The sequence below is a fragment of the Sinocyclocheilus grahami genome, unplaced genomic scaffold, assembly GCF_001515645.1.
Source record: "Sinocyclocheilus grahami isolate Dianchi unplaced genomic scaffold, SAMN03320097.WGS_v1.1 scaffold833.1, whole genome shotgun sequence".
Classification (NCBI taxonomy): Eukaryota; Metazoa; Chordata; class Actinopteri; order Cypriniformes; family Cyprinidae; genus Sinocyclocheilus; species Sinocyclocheilus grahami.
Genome location: NW_015506012.1, coordinates 126477 through 150518, shown reverse-complemented (window position 1 = coordinate 150518; position 24042 = coordinate 126477). Strand labels below are relative to the sequence as shown.

At 36.9% G+C, this 24042-nt stretch overlaps 1 protein-coding gene across 1 annotated transcript in view; it reads left to right on the top strand.

Annotated features, from left to right (window-relative positions):
- Positions 1-24042, top strand: part of LOC107562693 (synapse differentiation-inducing gene protein 1-like) — a 25345-nt gene extending 1303 nt beyond the window's left edge. The window contains exons 2-4 of the mRNA XM_016247378.1: positions 5660-6243; positions 18139-18276; positions 22383-24042. Coding sequence (XP_016102864.1) covers positions 5779-6243; positions 18139-18276; positions 22383-22541 — 762 coding nt within the window. The 5' untranslated portion in view covers positions 5660-5778 and the 3' untranslated portion in view covers positions 22542-24042. The remainder of the gene's footprint in view (positions 1-5659; positions 6244-18138; positions 18277-22382) is intronic.

Here is a 24042-nt window from a genome sequence, read left to right as displayed (position 1 = left end):
TATATATATATATATATATATATATAGATAGACAGAGTTTTTTCATGTTTGTGCATTCATTTCATTATTGTTATTATTATTAGGATTATGGATCATTCAGCTCTCATTCTCTGCTAAATGGTAATGGTGTAGGCTACTGCTAAAAATGCCCTGTAATTATTCACTAATTCATCATTCGTCAAAGGGGAAAGGCACTCTGAAAAAGCAATTGTTCTCTCATCTTCCTGTTCTGATTTACCCTTCATGCACTGGGTGCATGAGTCACGAGCCAGGTTGTATGGCTATGAGTGAAACAACATCAACAGATAATTATAAATATGCTAATTAAATTAACACTAGACTACAAATAGCCTCTTAGTATTACAAGTCCACGTTACTTCGTTCTTCTGGCCCTCTCTTGTGCCAGCATTGTGCACTGGGAGATTAAATTGCATACATGAGTAGCAAAAGTTTCCATTATCCATTTTACCCGACACATTAACACTGCTAAAGTGTTTTCAGCCTCTATCCTATTAGACTTCAGAAGGGCCGAGACTCATAAGGCTTAATTGACTAAGACACCGGCAAGGGGATTTGATTGCACCTCAGCACAAGGAGGAAGGTGCTACAGCTAATCAATGAAGAATGAAGGCATGTTGCACCTCTCTCTGTTTAGGATGCCTTAAGATGGAGAAAAATGCTATTCACAAACTGTGAGCATTTACTCATTTAAAGCTGCTTTGGAACAATTTTTCTGCAATGGACAGATTAAGTAACACAACAAGGTCTATGGAGTGGTTGTTTGTTTGTTCTAAATCACTGTCAGTCTGAGTCACTGCACCCATATGCATTAGTTTTATTTGTCTTACATGAAAATGAAAATGTTTGCATATCCATACTAATTATTTAGGAAACCTCCTGTGTTGTGACCCTCTTCATTAGTGACTTTTATAATCCCGTTTAACCCTATTAGAGATAAAAATGGAAGAGCTGAGAAATATGTGCATTGTCTATTTATTTAGTATTTATTTGCTGGTTTTAATTGATAAAAGGTCTGTGTTTCTGTATATTGGTCTATCACATTGTGACAGAAATTGTGAAACTGTGTGGACTGACTGGATTCTAATAGGGTTATTTAACCATGGTCATTTCCGTTTTACTTGTTCTTGGAAGGTAAACAGACTTTTTTTTCTATCATACTGTTTATTTCTTCCTGTACGGATGCTATTCAGACTCTCATTCTCACCGGACCTTGACAAAGGATATTTTCACACTTAACAGGTGTTTCTAGAGATGCAAATCTATAGCTGCACACAAACACCACAGTCATAATGAACAGCTAAATAGTGGTTGCCATGATCACCATTTTAAAAAAAAATTCCTGTTTGAATGTTTCCGGGAAGGACTTTAATATCTTTTCAAATTCCTCTGATAAGATTCCATACAAAACACATTCATAAAGCTAAAAAAGAAAGAAGTGAAATGCACAGGTTTATTGTGAATCTTAACGGGTCTTTAAAACGATTTGAAGGACTCAATTCTGTACGAGACACTTATTTGTCATTTAGAAGACACATTTTATCCTAAGCTGAATTGCTTCAGTCTAAATGATGAAATGAGGCAATTCTACTGTTCAAATGTTTCAACAGAGCAATTCTGACAAATTATAGCTGCCTACATACTTTTGCTTGCTCAATTGAAACTAGACATAACTATAACACCATCTACAATAATATTGTCATGTGAAATTATGCAAAGATGCACAAAATTAAAATGCTAGCTGCCTTCAACAATACTATAAAATAAAACCCGGAATTCTGGTTCTCTGCAAAGTGTATTACATTTAATTTAGTGTTAAATTCAATGAAAAACAAAGGGACACTCATTACCAGCTGCTTTCAATTGATGGAAATGTTGTTTCACATTCACAGCAGAGTGTAGAAGTGTATTGCGAAGGAATGAAAAAAATGTCTAAATTAAAATTCCACAATGATTTTCCACCAATGAAAGTGTCCTGTACAACCAATTCTAAAACTATAGCTGTAAACACTAACCTCTCAGCTACAAACAACAGCATATGCTATGTTTCATAGGCCAAGGCCTGTCTCCCTTTGACAAGAAATGCTTTAAGGCCATGTGAAATTTCACATTTCCTAGATCCCAATGGCAGTTAGAACCTGGGGGATTTTTTCTGTTTTCAATTGCCAGGGCGGTGCAGACTACAAGCATAGAGTAGCAGAAATGGAAATTAGGTCTGCTGTGACATGCTAATGCAGCTCATACTGGCATAAACACAGAGTTTGGAATTTTAGCATGGCCTTATTTTAATTACGAAAAACAACACTAAATAATGCTATCAAATGATTAATGACAAAAAGAACGAATTGCATTCGAATTTAATTAGTAAGCAAAGACACCATAAATTATAAAAACAATTTAAACTAATTTAAATTATTTTAAAATATTATATAATTAAAAAATGTAAAAGCTGTGGCTGTCGTATTATCTCTCATTTCTTTTTGTCATTATACAACTTAATTGCTTCAGTCTTACATAACAAGACAGCCCATGAACACACTATTCATTCTATACTAGTAGTGTCTTTCACCATAAACAGACCTTGTTTTATTTAGGCGGGATGAGAAATTATGACTAGCAAGGGAGAGGAAGCCAATGGATGTGAGGAATGGATCTGCAGCAGCCACTTTGTTGAAGATGCAGGTTGAAACTGTCCAGGAATCAATGCAGAGAGAGAGAGAGAGAGAGAGAGAGAGAGAGAGAGAGATTGACATTCAAACTGGGAAGGCTCCTAGAATAACTAATCATCAATCTATTCCCTAATTCATAATTTGATCTCTAGAGACTAGAGCCTCTTTTCATTAGTTAGCTCTGATGGTGTAGTATTATTGCACTGGGAGACTGTGCTCAGTAGATGCTGACTGTGTTTAAATGTGTATTGAGAATTGGGGGAGCTCAAACAATCCGTGAAGCATGAAGTCAGCATTCCTTGACGCATGATCCAACATTTGACAATCCGCAGAGGCATTGGCACAATCAAATCAAAAGCTCTGAAATAATCTGCTTTCTATCTGATTGTGTTGCTATTTTAATCACAGATTAATGAGGAGAAGGTAAGAGAGGGCACACCAACCACTGCAGCCACATGCGGTTTCCTCCAATCACAAGAGAGTTATGACAGGATTTAGATCTGAGTACAATTGATGTGCTTAGTTAAAGAGCATCATAAACCTGCAAGACTATTTAACTTCACATCAGTCACACATTAAAGATACTGATACATATTAGTCTGAGGCTCAGACAGCCCACCCACTGACCGTCTGATATACACTGCACACAAAACTGGAGAGCAGTTTTTCAATCTGGCAAGAGCTAATCTGACTGGCTGAAAACTTTGAAATATACACAGAGTTTAGACACTTAATAGATTTCTGCAAGCAGAAAGTTTCCTGTAAAAATGGGTGATTAATTAATTGTAATTGCTAATAATGTGTTGATTCATCAATTCATTTCAGCTCAAATGTGTTTCATAATCATGTGATCAGATGGTAGAAACACTGCCTCATCCTGAATATAGTCATAGAAAGTTAGAATGTACCACAGCTCACACGCTGCATGTCATGACACAAACATGCACTAAAATATGAAAAAAAGAAAACCATCTAGTTTGTACATTGCTGTAGCTCAGACAGTATGGTACTATGGGTTTGATTCCTGGGGAATGCATGGTAAATTGTACATATTCAATGCATCGTAAGTTATTTTAGATAAAAGCATCTGCCATATGCTTAAATTGAAATGATTGATAATGGACTCAATGCACAACAACTGCCTTCATATTTCTGCTAAAATCTCAGTGCTACATAAGTTTAGTATTCTTTCATAGCAAACTGCTGTAGCATACTGTGGATTTTGACATATTTCTAATAACTAATTACATTACATATGTTATTAACTATAAAATTTAATTGACAGTCAGGGCCAGATTTATGCATAGGCATTCTAGACACGTGCCTATGTTTGCTCGTCCAGGGGGGCCCAAACACAATGACGAGATATATAATATTTTTGTTATACTATGGGCTATCTACAACAGTAAAAGAACCAACACCCCAGAAGACATTGAGCAAATAAATATAACAAACAATAGGGTAAAAAATGACAAACTATTTCCATGTCTTCCACCTTTTTTATGTAAGCTACGGAAATCACGCTTTCTTTCTCCCAGTCTCTCTCACACACACTCTCTCCCTCTCTCTCTCTTTCTAATAACCACATTAGACTGCATTAATAACTGCATTAGCCTGCATATCAATAGCTCAAGCCTCCGTTATTAGCTCTAAAATTACATTTTGGAATTTGCAACGGAAGGTTTGGGATGAGGTGCATAAAAAATTAGTTCAACACATGAGATTTCAGGACGGAAACATGTCAAATGTCTTGAAACAAATCATCTGAACAATGTCTTGATGTGTGGTTGTGACTCCAGGCCGTTAAAATTATTAGAGAAATAATGCACTCCCGAAGTGGTTATTATGTGGCCACGTCGCCACGCCTATTAATGTTTCTCAGTTCTCAAACAAATTAAGAACTATTCAATTTTTAATGACTGAGCGCAAGCGCTTATTGCGATTGAAAACACTGTAACGGTTTCCACTGATTAAGAAATATTTTTGTTTGCTTGAGTGGTAATATTAGCCCTAACATAATAATAGGGAAGGGGGCCCAAAAATTAGTTTTGCCTATGTCACGAAAAGAGGTAAATCCGGCCCTGTGACAAATATAAAGCATTAACAAAATTGACAATGGATGTTTTCTGAGATGTCTGAAATTGAGTACTTTCAATAAGAGAGAAATCTACTCAAATTGTGTACTATTGCCTCAGTGTTTTCTGTACAGTCATTCACAAGATTGACGTCCCATTATTACTTTTTCATGCCAGTCTATTATTGTAAAATAAATAATGTCAGACACAATAGACCATCAAATGCAATTGACATAAAAAACGAAAAGACATAAAATGACAAATAAAATCTACACGGTGTACCAGACATGCCATTTAGACAAAGGTCTGCCTATGCAGGACTAACTACATATTTCCCCTTCAATTCAATTCTGGATGGCCAGTTAGGCATTTAAGATGGGTCATTGGCCATGTTTGGGATTGCCTTTGTAACAAAGATACCTTCATGGTATATGAACTCTCAGGCAAGCCATTCAGCAGGGTTATCAGTGAGTGTCATGGGGCAGCAGAATGAAGTTAACTGAAATCTGCCTGTCTGATAACCATATTTTATCAGCTGAGCAGAGAGGAATGGGATATGATGGTTTTTGAATGCAAATGAAACAGCGGGAAACCAGAGAGAAAACCACTCTCTCCCCAGACTGACATGTATAGTCACTCACTACTCTTTTGCAAAGCCTCTCAATCTGCATTATTTATGTCACAGTCCCTAATAAGAGTCTTCACAGATCAACTGTAGCTTAAGCCACTCTTTGTGCCACAGACATCATTGTGTTAACAGCATGGCTGCCTTCCCATTGCCCAGCACCTGTCTGTCCTGGCAGTTCAGTCTTATTAAACTTTCCTATGCATGTGCTCAATAGTCCATGTCTTTGCCTCGCGCACCCTCACTTCTCTCTCCTCTCACTCCTCCTACAGCTCACGGCCTATTGAACATATTAGCCCCTGTCACATCAGTCCAGCCAAGGTCATCGCTTCTTCCCTTCATTCTCCATCCGACTGTTAAACACCAAGTCCCGGCACTCTGCTCTTCTACAATGGAGAGCCTAAGTGAGCTTCAGAACCCTCTTCTGGATAAGAACAGCAAACACATGGTGATGGCCGACTACGGCTATGGAGGCGACTTCCACAGCAACCAGTATCAGGAGAACATTATAAACTACTTTGTGACTGGTGGAGGAGGTGGCGGTGAAGGTGGGGTTGCGGTCACGGGAGGAAATGGCAAGGCTAAAGCCCAGCTACTGGATGCCACCTCACTTCATTTGGCGGTGGAGGCCTTTTACAAGCCTAACTTCATCCTTTACAAGGACGACGTGAGCGGCAAGGGCAAGGATTACAAAAATGAGTGCTGCGAGACCACCTTCATGGAGAAGAAAGACAAGGACGTAACGGTGGAGACCCCCAGTACGGAGGACCCGCAGGCGAAACTGCTGGACGAAAACGAGGTGAAAATCCAGACGGTGTCTTACGAGGTGGAGGAAGAGGAATACGTGGATTACGAGGTATGGTTTCTTTGAAGATGCTGAGCCGAACTTGTGTTGTTTTGTACGGCTGGATTAATTCATCAGGTCCTTGACAGGTGGCCTTAAAGCATCGCAGCTCAATTCTCCCAGGGAACACCGGCTTCTAGTTATAGCCTGCTCTACAATATAAGCCCGTATTTGGAAAGGCTTCACATTTCAAAAGCCTGTCCTCCAAAGGTTTAATTTTATATTTGGGGTTTGAAATTGCTTTAGAACATCACTTTATGCTGTAGCAACATCTGCTGGCTCTATTGGATCATGTGTGACGACTACCACTTCAATTTCTCAGCAGATAGACAAGAGTTAATGAGAGGGGTTGGGCAATGTTCAGTGCTGCTGATGGGATGTAATGGTGCTGGATGGGGGTCCGTCACCCTTGAAGCTCAGTGAGAGGAATATGTATTCAGGTCATGTCCAGGATTCAGGGCCTTTTGGAGTCTCACAATGGATGTAGTTCCATGCTGAGCAGCTCCGGCGCTCATTGCAGTTGTCTGATGATATTAAAGACATTCTCTGCATGTGGGGATCGGGACCTCGGCGGCCCATATGGTGTGGTATATCTTCATGATATGTGGCGTGTTTTACAGTACATTACAAAACATGCAAACAAATTAACCCCTAAAATTTAAAGGTGCAGTGTGTAATATTTAGGAGGACCTATTGACAGAAATGCAATATAATATACACAACTATGTTTTCAGAGGTGCATAATGAACCGTTCTGTTTTTATTACCTTAGAATGAGCAATTTCTATCTACATACACGACGGGTCCCCTTGCATGGAAGACGCTATTTTGCGCCGCCATGTTTCTACAGTAGCCCTAAAAGGACAAACTGCTCTACAGAGCCCATTTTGTCACTATGTTGTTTTTGCGAATAAAATACTGACACATTGATGAACAAAAGTAACAATAATGTTCGCAATAACATATCGGTTATACTTCCTTAGTTTACCTTTGTTGAGAAACCTCATTACTTGACTGGCTACTCTCTGATTTCTCAAAGATGACATATTTGGTCAGCCACCATAGCTTTTCTGTGTGCAGTTCGCAACTGCTAGATGCTGCTAAAATTTACACACTGCACCTTTAAGCATTAAAAAAATAAGCATATAATGTGAACAGAACCACAATGAACAACTAAAATTATTAATTTTAAAATGTTACAAGTCAATTTAGGCATTCACTTGTAGCAATTGTGATGTTTAATTTTAATGTAATTTATCAGTTATCGTCCTTAAAATTAAAATAAATATTGGCCAGCATCAGACAGTATTTTAATATTGGTGTATCTGTATTTTTATTATATGGTGAGTGACATTTCTCATCACAGCTTTCCAATGATCACAGCATGTGGCATAGTAGGCAATTTAAAGATAACTAGGGATGCACATTATTAAATTATTAGCTTTTTTAAGGGAATATAAATATAACAATAGAAGGTGTGCAATTAATGAATTAATAAATAAATTATTAATTTATATAGCGCTTTATTGTGTATTGTTGTACACCCAAAGCGCTTTACAATCATGTGGGGGGTCTCTCCTCAACCACCACCAGTGTGCAGCATCCACTTGGATGATGCGACGGCAGCCACAGGACAACGGCGCCAGTGCGCTCACCACACACCAGCTACAGGTGGAGAGGACAGAAAGTCATAGAGCCAATCAAGTGGATGGGGATTATTAGGATGCCATGATAGACAAGGGCCAGGGGGGCAATTTGGCCAGGACACCGGGGTTACACCCCTACTCTTTACGAGAAGTGCCATGGGATTTTTAATGACCACAGAGAGTCAGGACCTCGGTTTAACATCTCATCCGAAAGACGGATTAAATATCCAGTATCTGCCAATACCAGTCATTTTTCACAATGTTTACTGCAAAATTATACAGATTTTCCCCAAAATCAGCACAGATGTGAATGAAAATAAACAAGTCACCAGATTCCATCTGGGGCTGAGTTATGTCAAATAAAAGTCATTACAGTAAGCAAGTGTGAGATCAGAATGATTCATCTGAATGGCTAATGATTCATCAGGTTCACACAGTGTCTTTACATCTCATAATAGGATATTCATGAGCATCCTTTGAGAGATAATTCTACAGTGCATTAGTAATATCCCTGTGACATTGAGGCTTGTTTTTCTTCATTTGTATTCTATAGCTTTAAGATCCCTCTGTTCTTCCTCTGTGGCAATGATAAAGTGAACTCGGTAGTTTGCCTCTAGAGACACCTCTGTTGTTCCCATTCTTGCTCTTTATTCTGAGTGTTGTGAAATATATCTTGTGTGTAACAGAAAAGTGTGAACTGTGCCTTAGTTGTCCTCACTCTTGGAAAGCGCACACACATCTTTCAGAGCTTCTTGTTTGAGGAGGGACTGACAGCAGATCTCATTTGGACGATTTGTTCTAGTGGAAAAGAGCCACTAATGGTTTTGTTTAGAAGTAACAGGATGTTATGAAATTAGTATTTTATCTTCTTAAACCACAATTTGATGCCTTTAAAGCCGATTTAGTTCCATCTCCTTATATTTAATTATCCCTTAGAAAGAATGCACTGAGGACAAATTATCCAGTAAGTATTAAATAAGAAATTGTCACATCGCCTTGAATAGAAGTGTCGAAATGGCTAAATTGCAATTTTTTAAAAGATTCTCATCAGTGCATATTAACTTAAGAATCCTCAATGAGCCTCCTTTAAATGAAAAGATGATGATGATTATGTTGATGGATGGTTCATGCTCATTATCCCTGTTGTTTTTGATAAGCTAAACTTAAATGGTGTAGGAATCTTTATCTGCTATATGCAATCTTTTGCAAATCTCAAAGTTAATATCCATTTTTCATACTGTGCATTATAATGCTAGGATGCCAAAATTCACTTTTCATATGTAAATGTAGGAGCCATGTATAATCTGTACTGTCTGTAGTTTTAAACAAAAGGTGTTTCACCACTACAGACTGTTATAATAGTGGTATTTTTACTTAGAAAAAACAATATAGAATTTTAATATCCACCATTTACATATTATTGGCCTTAACATGAAAATAATGATCAGCTTATCAGTGTCGGGCAGAATTTTAATATTGGTGTATCCATAGTTATATTAATTGCATAAAATACTGAGCCACATGCTGTGACCAACTGAAAGCTGTGATGAGAAATGTCATTCAACATATAATAGAAATACAGATAGACGGATATTAAAATGTATTTTAATTTTACTAACGATGACTGATAAATTACACTAAAAACTAAAACTAAAACCATATGCAGATATGCATCTCATATATGGTCCGCTGCTCAATATACAGCATTAAATTAAGATAAATAAAGTTTGGTTCTACACCAGAAACACAAATATCTTTAATGCTTACAAGAATATCCCATAATATAATTAGAGGTACAATTAGCATCAAGCTACACTTGAAAATGTATGTAATTATTAATGTATTTGTTTAAAAGTCACTTTAAACCATCATCGAGTGCTTGTAATAACTTCTGATTGTGATCTATAGTTGATTTTGATTATAATAGGCAGACTCTTTGTATGTCATCAACATCCTTTATTGTTATAAAAAATACCATGAGCTGCATACAAAACACATACAGAAAATCAATCATATGTCTATTTGCTTTCATATGTCATATGTAGAAAAATGTTTCATTCGATTTTTTAAAACGATCAAAAACGGTCAAAAAGAGTCAATCCCATGTTGTCAGTCAAGTTGTCATTTAAAATCATTGGTAATGTTATTGTTTTAGTGATTATGCAAACAAAAAGTCATTTTATTTGTCGTTTGTTGATTTTTAAATATAAAACTTGGTGAAGTGATTTGTGTGTCGATACGTTTTTAACATCTCCAGCACATTTTAACAACACCGTGATAATACCGATAACCGTGATAATTTTGGTCACTATAATCGTGATAAGAAATGTTCATACCGTTACATCCCTAGTCTATATCTAATTCTGCCCTTCATGACAACTGTGAGGGGGGTGAATTTTTTTATAACTCATCCGTTTAAATTATATTAAGCCTTAAAGTTCTGCATAATTAAGGGCGTGGCCACTTGAGTGACAGGTGGATTGCCGCTGCTGACACTACCGTCGAGCTAGGTGGGCGTGGCTTCAGCAACCAGCTCCCGCCTTTTGCCCATTTTCGATTATCCAGGAGTGACGCCCGGTGACGCGATGCCAAGATGGCGACGGCCCGCTCCGCCCACTTTGAGCTTCAAAAACGCTCTTCAGAAAACTACGGATGACGTCACGGACACTACGTCCATGTTTTTATACAGTCTATGGTTGAAAGTCCTCTACTTCTGTGTTTTTACGCTCGTGCTCAATAGTCTTCTGAGCTTTCAGCGCCACCGCGTCAACCTTTTGGGTAACAGCAGTTGCTCTGGCCACGTGATGTAATGCTCAAATCTTATTGGACGGCCCGTGTTTTTCGCTTTGTGAAACTGAAAAGATTTGTCGGACTGGTTGGAAAAAAAGTGTGGAAAGGCCTTAAGAGTGCACACGCGTCTTTGATGCAGCATACAGCGGTGTTGTGCATTGTTAATGGGAAAAGTATTTTCAAATGCATTCAAAATTCTGAATAATTTGTAATAAATACATTTTCTCTGTATTTTTAAGTGCCAATAATGTTCATTATTGTGATATATCGCATTACCGAGTACCAGCTCATGTCTATGTTGGATGACAGTTAAACTAATCTAAATGTAAAGTGGGGAAAATGGGCATTAAAAAATCTAAATGTCTGATTAAAAAAAAAAAACTTGGATATCAGTCCAAAACCGATATAGTATGAGCCTTACTCTGAAAATACCTTACTGTGAAAGTAACCTATCATTAAGTATATGTTTTTAATATGATCAGTTATAGATGTCCTAAAGCTGGTTTGCTAATGATCTAGTAGCTGGAGTCCCTTTGATGTTTGGCAATCTGTAGCACTGAACTTTCCAGTCAATAATATCATTAGTTTTTTTTGCCATCCATTTGATAACATCTGCCTTCACACACCATCTGTGTTACTGTGCCGTCAAATGAATAATTGTCTTTCAGTTGTTAGTGCAGTCATTATACTTGGGCAAAGTTTTCAGAGTATGTGCATGTGTCCAATTGGTCAAAATTTGTTAAAATGAGAGGAAATAGCTGATAAAACATCCAAAAAACAGTTTCTCTCTTAAATTTTATTCCTTGTTGAAAACAGAACTGAAACTTTTCTCTTCTGAGGGCTGTTAGAGACATAGAGACACATTTCTGTCGCAGTTGTGGAGATGTTTGAATTTCATTTATTAGGCATAGAAAACCTTTGCTCTGATGATTGACTGTGAAAAAGCAGAAAAGGCTGCATTGGGTTTTCTGTGTACAGTTGTATACTGTCAAACGGTCTTAATTTCTCTCTTTCCGCCTTGCAAACAAACTCTCACAGTTGAAATGTGGCCTCACAAATATGTCCTTTCTGACAGAAAGAAAGACGAATAAGTTCTTCAACCTCTAATCATCAACCTTCCACTGAAGCTTTGATGCACCTGCAGTTTCCAGAGTGCTGTATGCCAGTCTCGAGATGAATTTCAGGGCCATGTCAAAACATCAGCTGCTTATGTGGTTTTATATAAAGCTCCTAAAAGACATGCGATAAAGCAGCCTTCAGGGAGCAAGCTAAAATCAAAAGGCTAAAATTTCTTTGCAAATATAATTTTGAAAACATCATAATGTGAATATAAGTTTGAGATTTTCAGATTTAGCTTGGTATCAGTTTAAAAAAATGTGAAAAGCATCATTAATCATCATTAAAATCAGATTTCCACAGTATCAGAACCAAGCACAACCATTACATTAGCTATGTTTCCATCCAAAGTTACGAATTAAACTTATGTGCAAAATTGGAATATTACATAAAACATTTGCGAATAAAGCATAGTTTCAATCCAGTGAGTTGAAGAGAACAAAATCGTAATTTCCTGATTAACTTGTGCTAAATATCATGAAGAAATTTTAAATTTGCTGCAGTATAGGAGAAGGCACTGCATATAATATTTTTTGCATACAATAATTACGAGCTTCAGAGCACGTAGACAAAACACGGTCATGTTATCTTATTTTCAGGGCCTGCTGTTTAGGAACAGTTCTGGGAGTTAATTATAATGAAGCACTTTTACGAGACTTTGCTTAAGCATTTTAGAATGACAAAACTAGCTTTTCAGACGCTGTGAAATGAGATTGGTCTGTTGGTTGGTCCAGTTTTATGCTGTCCCATCACAAAGTCACATGTCTTTTTGATGCACATTAAGGAATTTATTCGGTAAAAGTGTTTCCATCGTAGTTTATGCGCATGTTTTCTTACCGGATAAGAAATGTATCCTTCTTAGTTGAGCGTATACGTTTTTATTGTGCATTTTTAGAATTTATGCACATTTCTATGGCGTTTCCATCCAGCGGATCCCAAAATGCGCATGAAAATCGGTGGATGGAAACACAGCTATTGAACGACTAATGGTGTTTCTCTTACACTCCTCTGTAGTCTAAATGAAAAGCTCTGGCACCAGACAATTAATTAGTATTTAAATTATTAAGACCCAAAGAACTCTGTCAACACTAACCCATTCTTAATCTCATTACTGCTACATTGTGGGCGAGAGGGTACGCCGAGTTCCCAGGTGATCAAAGGCTATTTACACAGACTGAAGATAAATGAGCTTGCTGTGTATTCCACAGAAAATTAATTTATCATAACTGTTGATGGATAGGTTAGCAAGAGTAAACGTCGCAAAATGTATTACTTTACTAATGTATCTCAGTTACGAGGTTGCAAATATCAATTACAAGAGTTTATCCCAGGCTTCTGTATCGAGCCCAAGTACCCATAAATTACTACTACTGCCTTGAGCTTTTTAAAATAATTTTCTTTAAGCTTCTATCAATAAGCATTTGCCATCAAACATCAGGTAAATCAGTGGATCCTGGAAGAGAAAAGTAATGCATTTGGAAATATGGTTTGGAAAATATATGGCACATACTTATTATTCTTTTCTCCGCATGTCAGCCTGATTATTTGCTCAGAGATTGAGAATCCCACTGTGGTCCTTGAAAACAGGTCATGCCATATGTAAGTGTGGTGGGGTCTATAAATCAGCCGGGCTTATTAACAGCTCACTAAGTCAGTATTTTTTATTTGTCTGGTGTGCGCTAGACGTTAATCAAACCCCCTGATGAATTATATCCTCATGACCTGCTGCTGAAATGCTGCCAGCACCTGGCATGACACAACTTAACTACTCTCTACCACGAGCCAACTGCTTATAATCTCTGAACAGTCCCATTAAAAATTTATGCGGCTGTTTTCAACGACGCTTTGACACCTGCCGGGACAATGACCTCCCGACGACATCGCTGATGCAGTTACTTACCCCTTTGTTGGGATATAATTGCCTCAGAGAGCTTTTCACCTGACAGCTCTTTTATTCCATGGCCCACCTCTTCCCGCTCCCTCCCCCAAACACCTTTCCATCAGTTTACCGGTTGCTGTTTAGATCGCCTCATTCACTTTTCATCCTCAACATCAATTTCTATTTGTGCGGCTCTCCCTACAGACTGCTCGAAGTCAGACAGATGTGAAAGGAGACTGCACCAAAGGAAGAATTCATAAATTCTATGTTTGTGCAGTTCGGAATAAAACTGCACGAGTTGCGTTTTGCTTTATGAAAGGGCAAAGACCAAGCCTGAACTAATTTCAGTTTAGTCTCATGGCGAAAAGTCTGGTCCTCATTGCACCTTATTGTGGCCAAGAACAATCTATTTGGACAGAAGTCTGCCTGAATTCAGAAAACAAAACAGAATGTTCAGTTTTGTTCATGGATATCCAGTTTATTTGAAACCTCAAACAAAAATCTGATGCCATTAGCCTTGCAAACTTTGGCAAATACAAGAGTTCTTTATCAAAAGTGCTCATTATTTAAACCTGCTAGCTTCTGAACACAACTTCAGCGGACTTATTAAAAAAAGAATTGGACATCACTCCAACATAATGGCCACAAACAACGATTATCTATGTCCAAGCGCTTTGGAATAAGAATGGATACAGATGTTGCTGATGCTATGACAGTAAAAGAAATGCTAAATGGTATCGCAAATGTAGAGGTTTTCTTTAGTTATAGTGCCCCCTAGCATTGGAAAATAACCGGTTTATATCTTTAAAATGATTTGGAGAATTGTCAAACTTTTTTTCATGAGGGTTTTTACATGATATGAATCAAATTAAAAATATTATATGTCTATGGAAATTTAATAAAAAATAAACACACTACCGTGCAAATGTTTGGCGGCGGAAAGATTTTATTTTGAAAGAAATTAAAACTTTTCATCAAGGATGCATTCACTTCAATTAATTTATTACATTATAAAAGAGTTCCATTTCAAATAAATGATTTTCTGTTGAACTGAAAACTGGAGTAATGGCTGCTGGAAAATTTTGCTTTGCCATCACAGAAATAAATTAAATTTTTAATAAATTAAAATAGAAACAGTTACTTTAAAATGTTATAATATTTCAAAATATTACAGTTTTTACTGTTTTTTTGTTTTTGTTTGTTTGTTTTTGGTGAGCATAAGGGACTTTTGAAAACATTCTTAAAAATCTTACCAACCCCAAACTTCTGAACAGTATAAAAGAATAACCCGTACAAAACAATAGGTCTCCTGCACCTTTAGCGTATAGACCTCAACACACACCCAGCAAATCAGATAAAAAGTGTAGATTTCAGTCAGAGCTTGCCATTTTTGTGTGCAATATGCATCAGATGGTCAGTGATCAGGCTATGGGAGGTCTGCGGGCATGCCATCTGAGGATAATTTCAGTTTGACATGAAACAATATTACTCCTATTACATTGCAATGAAAACGTGTCGGACGGAGTAACTGGAATTTGGATAGATTTGATTAAGCAGCTAATTACAAATGTGTATGGATTCAATTTCCTCTGCGCCAAAGGAGGGCACTCATCCAGAGCCCTCACACATGACACACACATAATAAGTTTGAAAGCGTTGACATCGATCGCCTTGAAAATGAGATGAAGTTCTATTAGCTGAGCACTGGATCGCAAAAGAACAGAAAAGACAGAAACGGGGAGAAGGACAGGGCTCATCGTGCTCATGCTGGGGGCGGCATTTTGGTAACATAAATTACACGCTTAACTTCCTGTGCCTCCTGCCACCCTGAAAGGATAAAACCATCCATTAATCTGTCATTACCTGTCAGGAAACTGGCAGGCAGTGACAGCATCTGCCGTCAACCCCCGCCCACCCTCTTTCAGGAGAGGCACCTGAGAGGTAGAAGGTGGGCTTATCGGGGGCCAAGCTGTGGGACTCTGGCTCTGGGGCTTAACCATTTGACACTGCTGCCAGATTACTCACATTCAAGTTAGATCACTAATAACATAATGCACAAATTTCATGCCTATCAGCTGAAAGCAGAGATGATCAGATTGTTTTTGGCTTATCTGTTTTTATTCCATTTTTTAGATAGTTCAATGCATTAGGCATTTCAATCCATGCAGGATACTGAAAAAAAAGACGTTTGTAAATTTTCTGTCATTTTTAAACATGTTGAAAAAATGTCAGGTACTGTCAGTTTGAATTTTTTAAGCGTATACAGATAAACAAGCTAAAAAAAGGTGTGTTGTCATTTGATTCATCTGGTCATACACACTTCTGTACGGTTATCAAGTGTATAGACTTCCAATTAGTGCATGGGTTATCAGAACTCACACCACGTTTGCCTGGCATAACTTTCTATAATATGTCACCAATAGTAATATAGCATAGTTAAAACTAAAAACCCCAATTCAAAGACACCTAAACCACACCTAATGACTTCCGTTTCAAATTCTGAACTTTCGATTCATCAAAGAATCCTGAAAAAAAGTGTTTCACAGTTTCTGTAAAATTAAGCAGCACAAGAGTTTTCAACTTCGATAATAATGGTAAGAAGAAATGTTTCTTAAGAACTAAATCAGCATTTTAGAATAATTTCTGAAGGATTTTGTGACAGAAGACTGGCTGATTACAATTCAGCTTTGACATAACAGGGGGAAAAATTACATTTAAAAATATATTAAAATAGTTATTCTAAACTATTTTACTATATTATTAATCAAATAAATGCAGCATTGGTAAGCATAAAAGATTTTACCTTTTTTTTTTAATTACCTGACCTACCATAAACTTACGAACTGCACTATATAGCCAATATATACAGAATATCAATTAATACTAATACAAAATAATAATAATAATATTCCCTAGTTAACTCTGCATCCTTATAGTCACTATCATTTGTTTATTGCTGCAGAGATGATCTACAGTTTCAGAAAAGTATGCCACATCCTCCAAAACCTAGCACTCAAAACCAACCCACAACAAAAGGAGTTGCACTATGCAAATTGCTTTCAGCACTGATTTTGTGGGTGCGTTTGCAGAGTTACGTGATAATGCCACTATTTTGCAAAGTGAATCAGGTGCTAAAACTATGCATATAAACGATGCTATCAACTGGCGCAGTTCATTCGCAAGTTCCCCCGCATTGTTTCACTTTAAAGAACTAAACTGCTCGTCCACAGAACACAGCAGACTGACTAACAAATGCCCAATGAAATATTTATATCCTCTTATGTAACGTCAAGGCTTGGTTATAAGCAATGAGAAAAAGTGTAGGTGTGACTATTCGTTATATGGACTGATCTTTGTCAGATATCTTTATTATGAATGATGAGGAAATGTCAGTTTCTGGAACCAAAACAGAAAACAGTATTTTGGCTTTTGCCAAGAGATGTACCAGACTATATAGCAGAAAACATGACAATATCCATGTGCACAAGCCACTTCACCCCCTCCTTACGGAGAAATCCAATCTAACATCTCATGTTATTTTATAGAGAGGTAGGCCTATTATTTTCACAGATAAAACCCCAGTGACAGAGCTATCCTTCACCACTGATGATTGCAGCTTATTGCTGTGAATCAGTACAGAAATATTTTCCTAAGAGCTTTCCTCTTGGCACACTCTTCACGAGGCTGTGGTATTTTTAGTTACTCAAGTGAATCACTAGAATCAAAGGAGAGAACTGGCAAACAATGAAAACTTCACAAAATGTTGTGGAAATGCTGCACAGATTCAATGCAAGCTTTGTGAACAACGTGTAGGTTAATGTTGATTATCACAGAAAATGATTTGTGATAATTAAATAAAAAGAAAGGACAAAGAAAAATGGAAAGGAAAAAAAAATGAAATCTGGGCCAGTAAATGTGTTCAAAATGTGAAGACAATTTTATATATTTTATTTTTCATAATTTTAGTGCACTAGGCCTCAAAGGTTTAGGGTCAGTACGTTTTTTTTAAAGAATTATATATGTTTTTACTTGGCGAAATGAATGACTTTTACATTTTTACAAAAATTTATATTTATAATAAATGCTGTTCTTTTAAACTTTGTATTCATTGTACACACAACTGTTTTTATCATTTATAATAATAATAATATGTTTCCTGAGCAGTAAATCAGCATATTAGAATGATTTCTGTAGGATAATTTAACACTGAAGACTGGAGTAATGGCTGCTGTTCAATTCAGCGTTGCCATCACAGGAATAAATATATTAAAAAGAAAACAGCTATTTAAAATTGTAATAATATTTCACAGTATTACTGTTTTTAGTGTATTTTTGATTTATTGGAGATCATTTTTGTTCAAAAACATTAAAAGACCTTACTCCACATTTCCAACAATCCTGTAATCCAGACTATAAATACATCACTTGAAAAAAAGTGACCAAATTGAAATAATTGGTATCTTCTCTCTCGTTATAGACAGATTGCTCCAGCGACAGTGAGAGCGAAGACAACTTCATCGTCATCCCTCCTCGTGATCACCTGGGCCTCGCTATCTTCTCCATGCTCTGTTGCTTTTGGCCTCTGGGCATTGCTGCTTTCTACTTTTCTCAGGGGGTAAGTGCAGAGCCCACCAACCAAATCCACAGCCTAACCATTAAGCCTGCTAAGAATCTACTATAACACAAGAGACAGACAAGATGAACTCTTCAACACTTTTTCACCTGTGCCCTGCAAACAAGCCTGTAGTCTCATGAGAGAAAGAGTTTGTGATCTCTTTCAGCTCCCTCTAATAATACAGAACAGGTGCCTCATTATAATACCCATCATATGAACAAACAGCTCTCCTTTGTGTGACTGTTAAATTATCATGCACTTCTCTAATATAAACAGTGTAAACATGAATCCACAGATCAGATTGGAGTGACGAGCATGGGCCATGTTTTCAGCTCCATTTTCACATTCAAAGCAATAGATATCTATTTTTCTACTTTGTAATGAGCCTTTTTATTCTTAGCTATGGTTTAGTCTGTGGCAGATACGGCCAGAGTGAATTATTTTGTCAGGAGCCAAGTGAATTCTCCCAGAGTAATTATAATGATGGTGGTGTTGTTCAGTGAAGGTTCTCCAGAATGCAACTTCAGTGTGTGTGTGTGTGTGTGTGTGTGAGAGAGGAGGATGGAAATGAGATCTGCTGAAAATGTGAATGTTTTTGTCCTGTCTCCTGGCTGGGAATATTCCTCCGAGAACATACTGAACGGATTTTCTCACCTTCCCCACGGCACAGGGTTGAATGTTCATGAGGAATGTCGCCAACCATTTGCCTCCAACTCCTCCTTCCTCTCAGCATCTACCTCTGTCTCACTCCTACAGACTGAGAAAGTGACTTTGTCTTCATTTTCTAACTAATTAAGCACTTGGAATTGTATAGGACTTTGAGGATGTTGATATAAATATCAGTATTATTTCTACAAAAGGCCATTACACATACAGTAGCTGTAGAATGTAAGGCAATGTAGAAATTATCTGGTTAGTTTTCCATTTTTTGGTTATATTCGGTCACAAACTTTATTTATAATCTTAAATGGCTGAAAGTGGTGATTTGAAAAGGTAAAATGATCCATCATTCTGTTAGAACTTTATCAAAATTTAAATTAAATTTAGAAGCACCAATATAACAACTGCATAGAAATCAAAGCGATAGTTATATTAAAACTACAATTAAAACAATGGAAAAACTCTTACGATTAGTGGTCGACTGATATATCGCCAATGCCGAAAGTTTTTCTGCTTGGCCGATGCGTTCGAGTCAGGACTTTTATTTTGGCGACGCTGAGAACGGCTGTGAAGTGCTCACATTCTCCCTCTCGTTCGCTGTCGTCGTTAACAGTTCTGTCTAATACGGATAGAAGTCTGTCTAATAAACCGATAGAAGTGTTAAACAAAGGTATTAAAATGTATACAAAAAGTATTATAACGATTGCTTTTATATTATTAGTAATAGAAAGGCAAACATTATAATACTTTCTCGTTTGCCGTCAGCATTCAGCAAATACGCATTTACATCATTTAAACAAATCTTTGAATGGCTAATGAAAATTTAATTTCACAAACCTTGCAAACTTAGTCGAATCCAGTTGTGAGATCTTGTGAAGTGTGCATGTGACCTGCATGATCGCGTGTTCTCTGCGTGACTTTTGGTCTGTGCAAACCGAATGCTTTAAATATTAAATTTGTGATTTCAAATTATGCTACGCTTTATGCATTTGCCCACAGTCATATTCATGTAATTTTCACTGTGTGCTGTATGTAAAATGAGTGTTACCTTGACTTTATTTGAAAAAATATGATTCCCAATGCACACAAATTTCCCAGAACACTGAGTGCTGTTGGTTACAGTTTACTTCCTTTTAAATTACATTTTTATTAAATATTTATTTGTGAAAAATACTTTGTCATCTAAAGTATAAGTAGCCTATGTTTATTTTACAAATGTATTTTTTAATCCATTTTCAAATGATTTCAAATTTCTTAAATATTAATTAAAATAAATACAGTAATTATTCAATTACTGTTATTAGGTTAAGTAAGCATTATTTAACAGCAAAGGTAATCTAATTATAAAAACTAATCTAATGACACACACCTGCAAATACATTGAAAATATGTCATAAATCTTCCAACCTTACTGGAAAAGTTTGTAAAAGTAGATGCGTCTTCAAATTTAAAGATAAAAACAAATGTGAAGAAAGATGTTAACATGGTAACTCAGCTGGTGTACCAGCACTGGTGTGTCCAAACAGCCCATTATTGACCGTCACAAAGCGAGTGAAAATCAATAATGTTTTCCCTGGACTAGAGGGTCAGATGCAGTGACAAAGAGCAAGACGCCCCCCACAGCAGCAGACATGTGTGACTGGCAACTCTTTCCACTTTTCTCATGAGGATACTAAAATAGACAGCAGATTCCAAAGGGTCATGACACAATCACACAAAGCGATTGTTCAAAGCATGTTTGCTTGCTTACAAGTAGCGGACACCATGCTGTGGGGAAATAATACAACATAATAGAGTGGGTTTAGTTATCTGCACGTTCTTCAAAAATTCACCCCGTTAAATTCATGCAGCCCTTGAGCCATGTTCTTGGTAAATGAGCATCATAGTAGAACTTAATTATTAATTTGAACGGAGAAATGGATTGATTAAACTATTACATGGGGCTCCATAGGCTTCGCTATTAAAGAAATTAAGGCAGTGTGATGTTCCCTTTTTAAGCCTAATAGCTCTCAGCACAGCGTACTTCCAGCATGGGGTTAAATGGAAACAGCAAACATTATATAAGGCGTTTCAAGTAACATGTCATTTCTTTAAAACGCACAGGGGGTAATAGTACAAGACGGAGTGATTTACTCTACAAAGCAACTGTGTTGCTATTTACTGAGGGAATTGCAACAGCTGTATCACATTTGGCTCATCCCTACTGACACCAATGTTTATAACAAGAAAGAAACAATGCGAGAAGTTAGTTGACAAACACAATGTCTGTGCAATGCCGGCTACCGCTTTCCCTCGCATCTCTGCTGCATCACTGATCATGACGGAAACCTCAACCTGTTTTTTAGGAAATTTTACAAGGAGAAAGCAGCAGGGACAAAGCAAATGACAATTATAACAAAAACACAAATATCAAGTTTTCCCAATGGAAAAAGCAAAGATCTTTAAAGAAATAAGTACATAAATAGTACAACTGCTTTATGAATTGAGTATATTTACTGAAGCTGTACCTAAACATTTTTAAAGGATATTTGTTCAATTTGCAAGTTGGCCATCATAAGTCAAATATTTCTGAACAATGCTCACTCATCTGGGTTAGACTTGTTTTTTTTTTTTTGCATTCTCTTTTAATACAACCCAAATTTGGAAACAATAACAATAATAAAAACAACAATAACAACATAATATAATTTCAGCGTTGTTGCTAGGGTGGTTGTTTTCTACATTTTAGTGGATCATTTTAAAATTTTAATCTTTCAATTGAAAAAATGTTCTAATGCTAAAAATAGGTCAAATGCTAAAAAAGCTAAAAATGTATTACACGATTAAAGGTATATAAAGGTCTTTTTTATTCTTCATTTATATTCTAAGGTGATATTCTTAATAAATGTAGTCTAAACCCCAAAAAGGCAAAAGGCAAATTCTGTAGCAGTTCATTGTTTCATCTACAAAAGTGCAACTAAAGATGAACAAAGACATTAAAAAAAATTTTTTTTTTTTAATCCATGTCAAATAAAGGATAAATTTTTTGGCCTTACATTTTTGAAAAGTGAACTGAATACATTTTATTGTTTTTTAAGGGTCCACGGACAACCTGCTTACTGAATGTATCCAGAATTTTGCTTTATTTTCTGTTCTAGATGCATCAGAAATGTGGCCATTCACATTGCTTCCTAAAAGGCTGCTTTAATTTTTTTATACATTCAAAAAAGTAATTTTCTTTGTTACACTGCCCTTTAAAGTGGGTCGAAGGGATTTTTAAAATGTCATAAAAAGCGTATGATGTTTGTCTCGGCACTGTGCGTAAGAACATTTCGGATATTCCATTCAGCCCTTAGCATCATCAAGGAAGCACTATATAGTTCAATGCAATTTACCCTTGAATGGAAAACAGGTCAATGTATCCTTTGATCTTGCTTCTTTCTCACCACTCCCTTTCTTTTTTCCAGACCAGCAAAGCCGTAACCAAGGGAGACTTCCCATTGGCTAGCATCTCATCTAGACGAGCCTTGTTCCTAGCCGCTCTCTCCATCACCATTGGGACGGGGGTCTACGTGGGCGTAGTGGTTGCCCTCATTGCGTATCTGTCCAAACCAGGCCACATTTAGCACAGCCAGAGGAGGACTACAGAACTCCACGATACTACACAACCACCTCTGAACGTCTTTTTCGAAATGTCTCATTCTCATCCCTCCCCGTGGACTGCCTGTCCACCCAAATGAGAGAAAGGGTGGAACCAGAAGAGGATGAACCAGAAGAACTGGGGACTTTATCACCTCAGTCATAATATATAATGTAAGCTTCACCTTGTGTCACACCACACTGGATAAAACTTAACTAAGTCTGAGAGAGTTCAGGTGAGGAATATAAACTACTGACAAATAAGAAATCCAATTAACCAAACCCAAAGGGAAGCTATTCCAAAGGACACATGTAAGGATCAAATGGGACTAAGTGCCCTTGGATTTGTTTTTCCCTTTCCAACTGTGCTTCGTTCCGAACCTTAAAGAGAAGTCAAACCGTTCTCCGTTTCTCTCTCTCATTACTTACTTACTCCGTTAAACCCTGTATATGCGTGTGTCCCAATTAAACCAGCACTGCTGAATATACCAACTGCAGTCTGTGAGCGCATTAAAAAGGATGGAATGTTGTCCAAAATAACACAGCTTTGTATGTTATAAGCTAATGTGGAGTTCATACACAAACTTAAATGCTTATCATCACGATCAAGAAATAACTATCAAAGACAATGCAGTCCACATCTATGAATTTAAATTCATCTGTGAAATTCAGCACCACTTATACACAACATGTATGTCGTCCCCACTTGTTTAGGGCTCTATGCTTTGTGTGTTGTAAATTCTTTGTATTTTGTTTTGTCCGAAGTCCAAATCTTCGTTTTGACCCAACATAGGCTGCAAGAGTTATGTGATGTAGAAGAAAAAGATAACAAGGAAAACAATTGTTTATTTTATATCTGTAAGGATTTGCTTGGCTTAACCGATTCTCTTTTACTCCCAGATGTCTGAACTGAATATAAATGAAATGACTGTACACATGGATGGTATGGCGATGTGTCCTTTCACTCCCCAAATGCATCACTTAATGTCTCTTGGGATTTTAAAAAAATCTTGAGAGTTGGCAAAACTCAAGACAGATGGTTAAAAAATGTACTATATACTTTCCTCAAATCCTAAGATGGATGTTTGAACAAAAAGGCAGGTTTTGTTTTCAGGTGAAAGGGACTCAGATTGAATCGATTAATAATGTATTGGATGTCTTGAAGCTCGCAGGCATGAGAACGAACTCACGGGGGATGTTGAGTTAAAGGTTGACTAGTCTATTTCAACAACAATGGAGACTGAATCTGGTGTAGTCATCCGCATAAGAACTTCAAAACATGAAAACTATGGGTTCTCTGGTGGCTTATAGTGATTCGGGGCTTGACTTGAATTCCTATGGTACAGACCTCAGTTGGAAGCTGGTAGAAATTAAATTGGCCACATATTGCTTCCAACGGTGATTTGAAATACCCAATAGCAATGAATACCCTGATTCTACACAAGTTTACATATTTACAGTAGGGCTGCACAATTAATCAAATTTCTA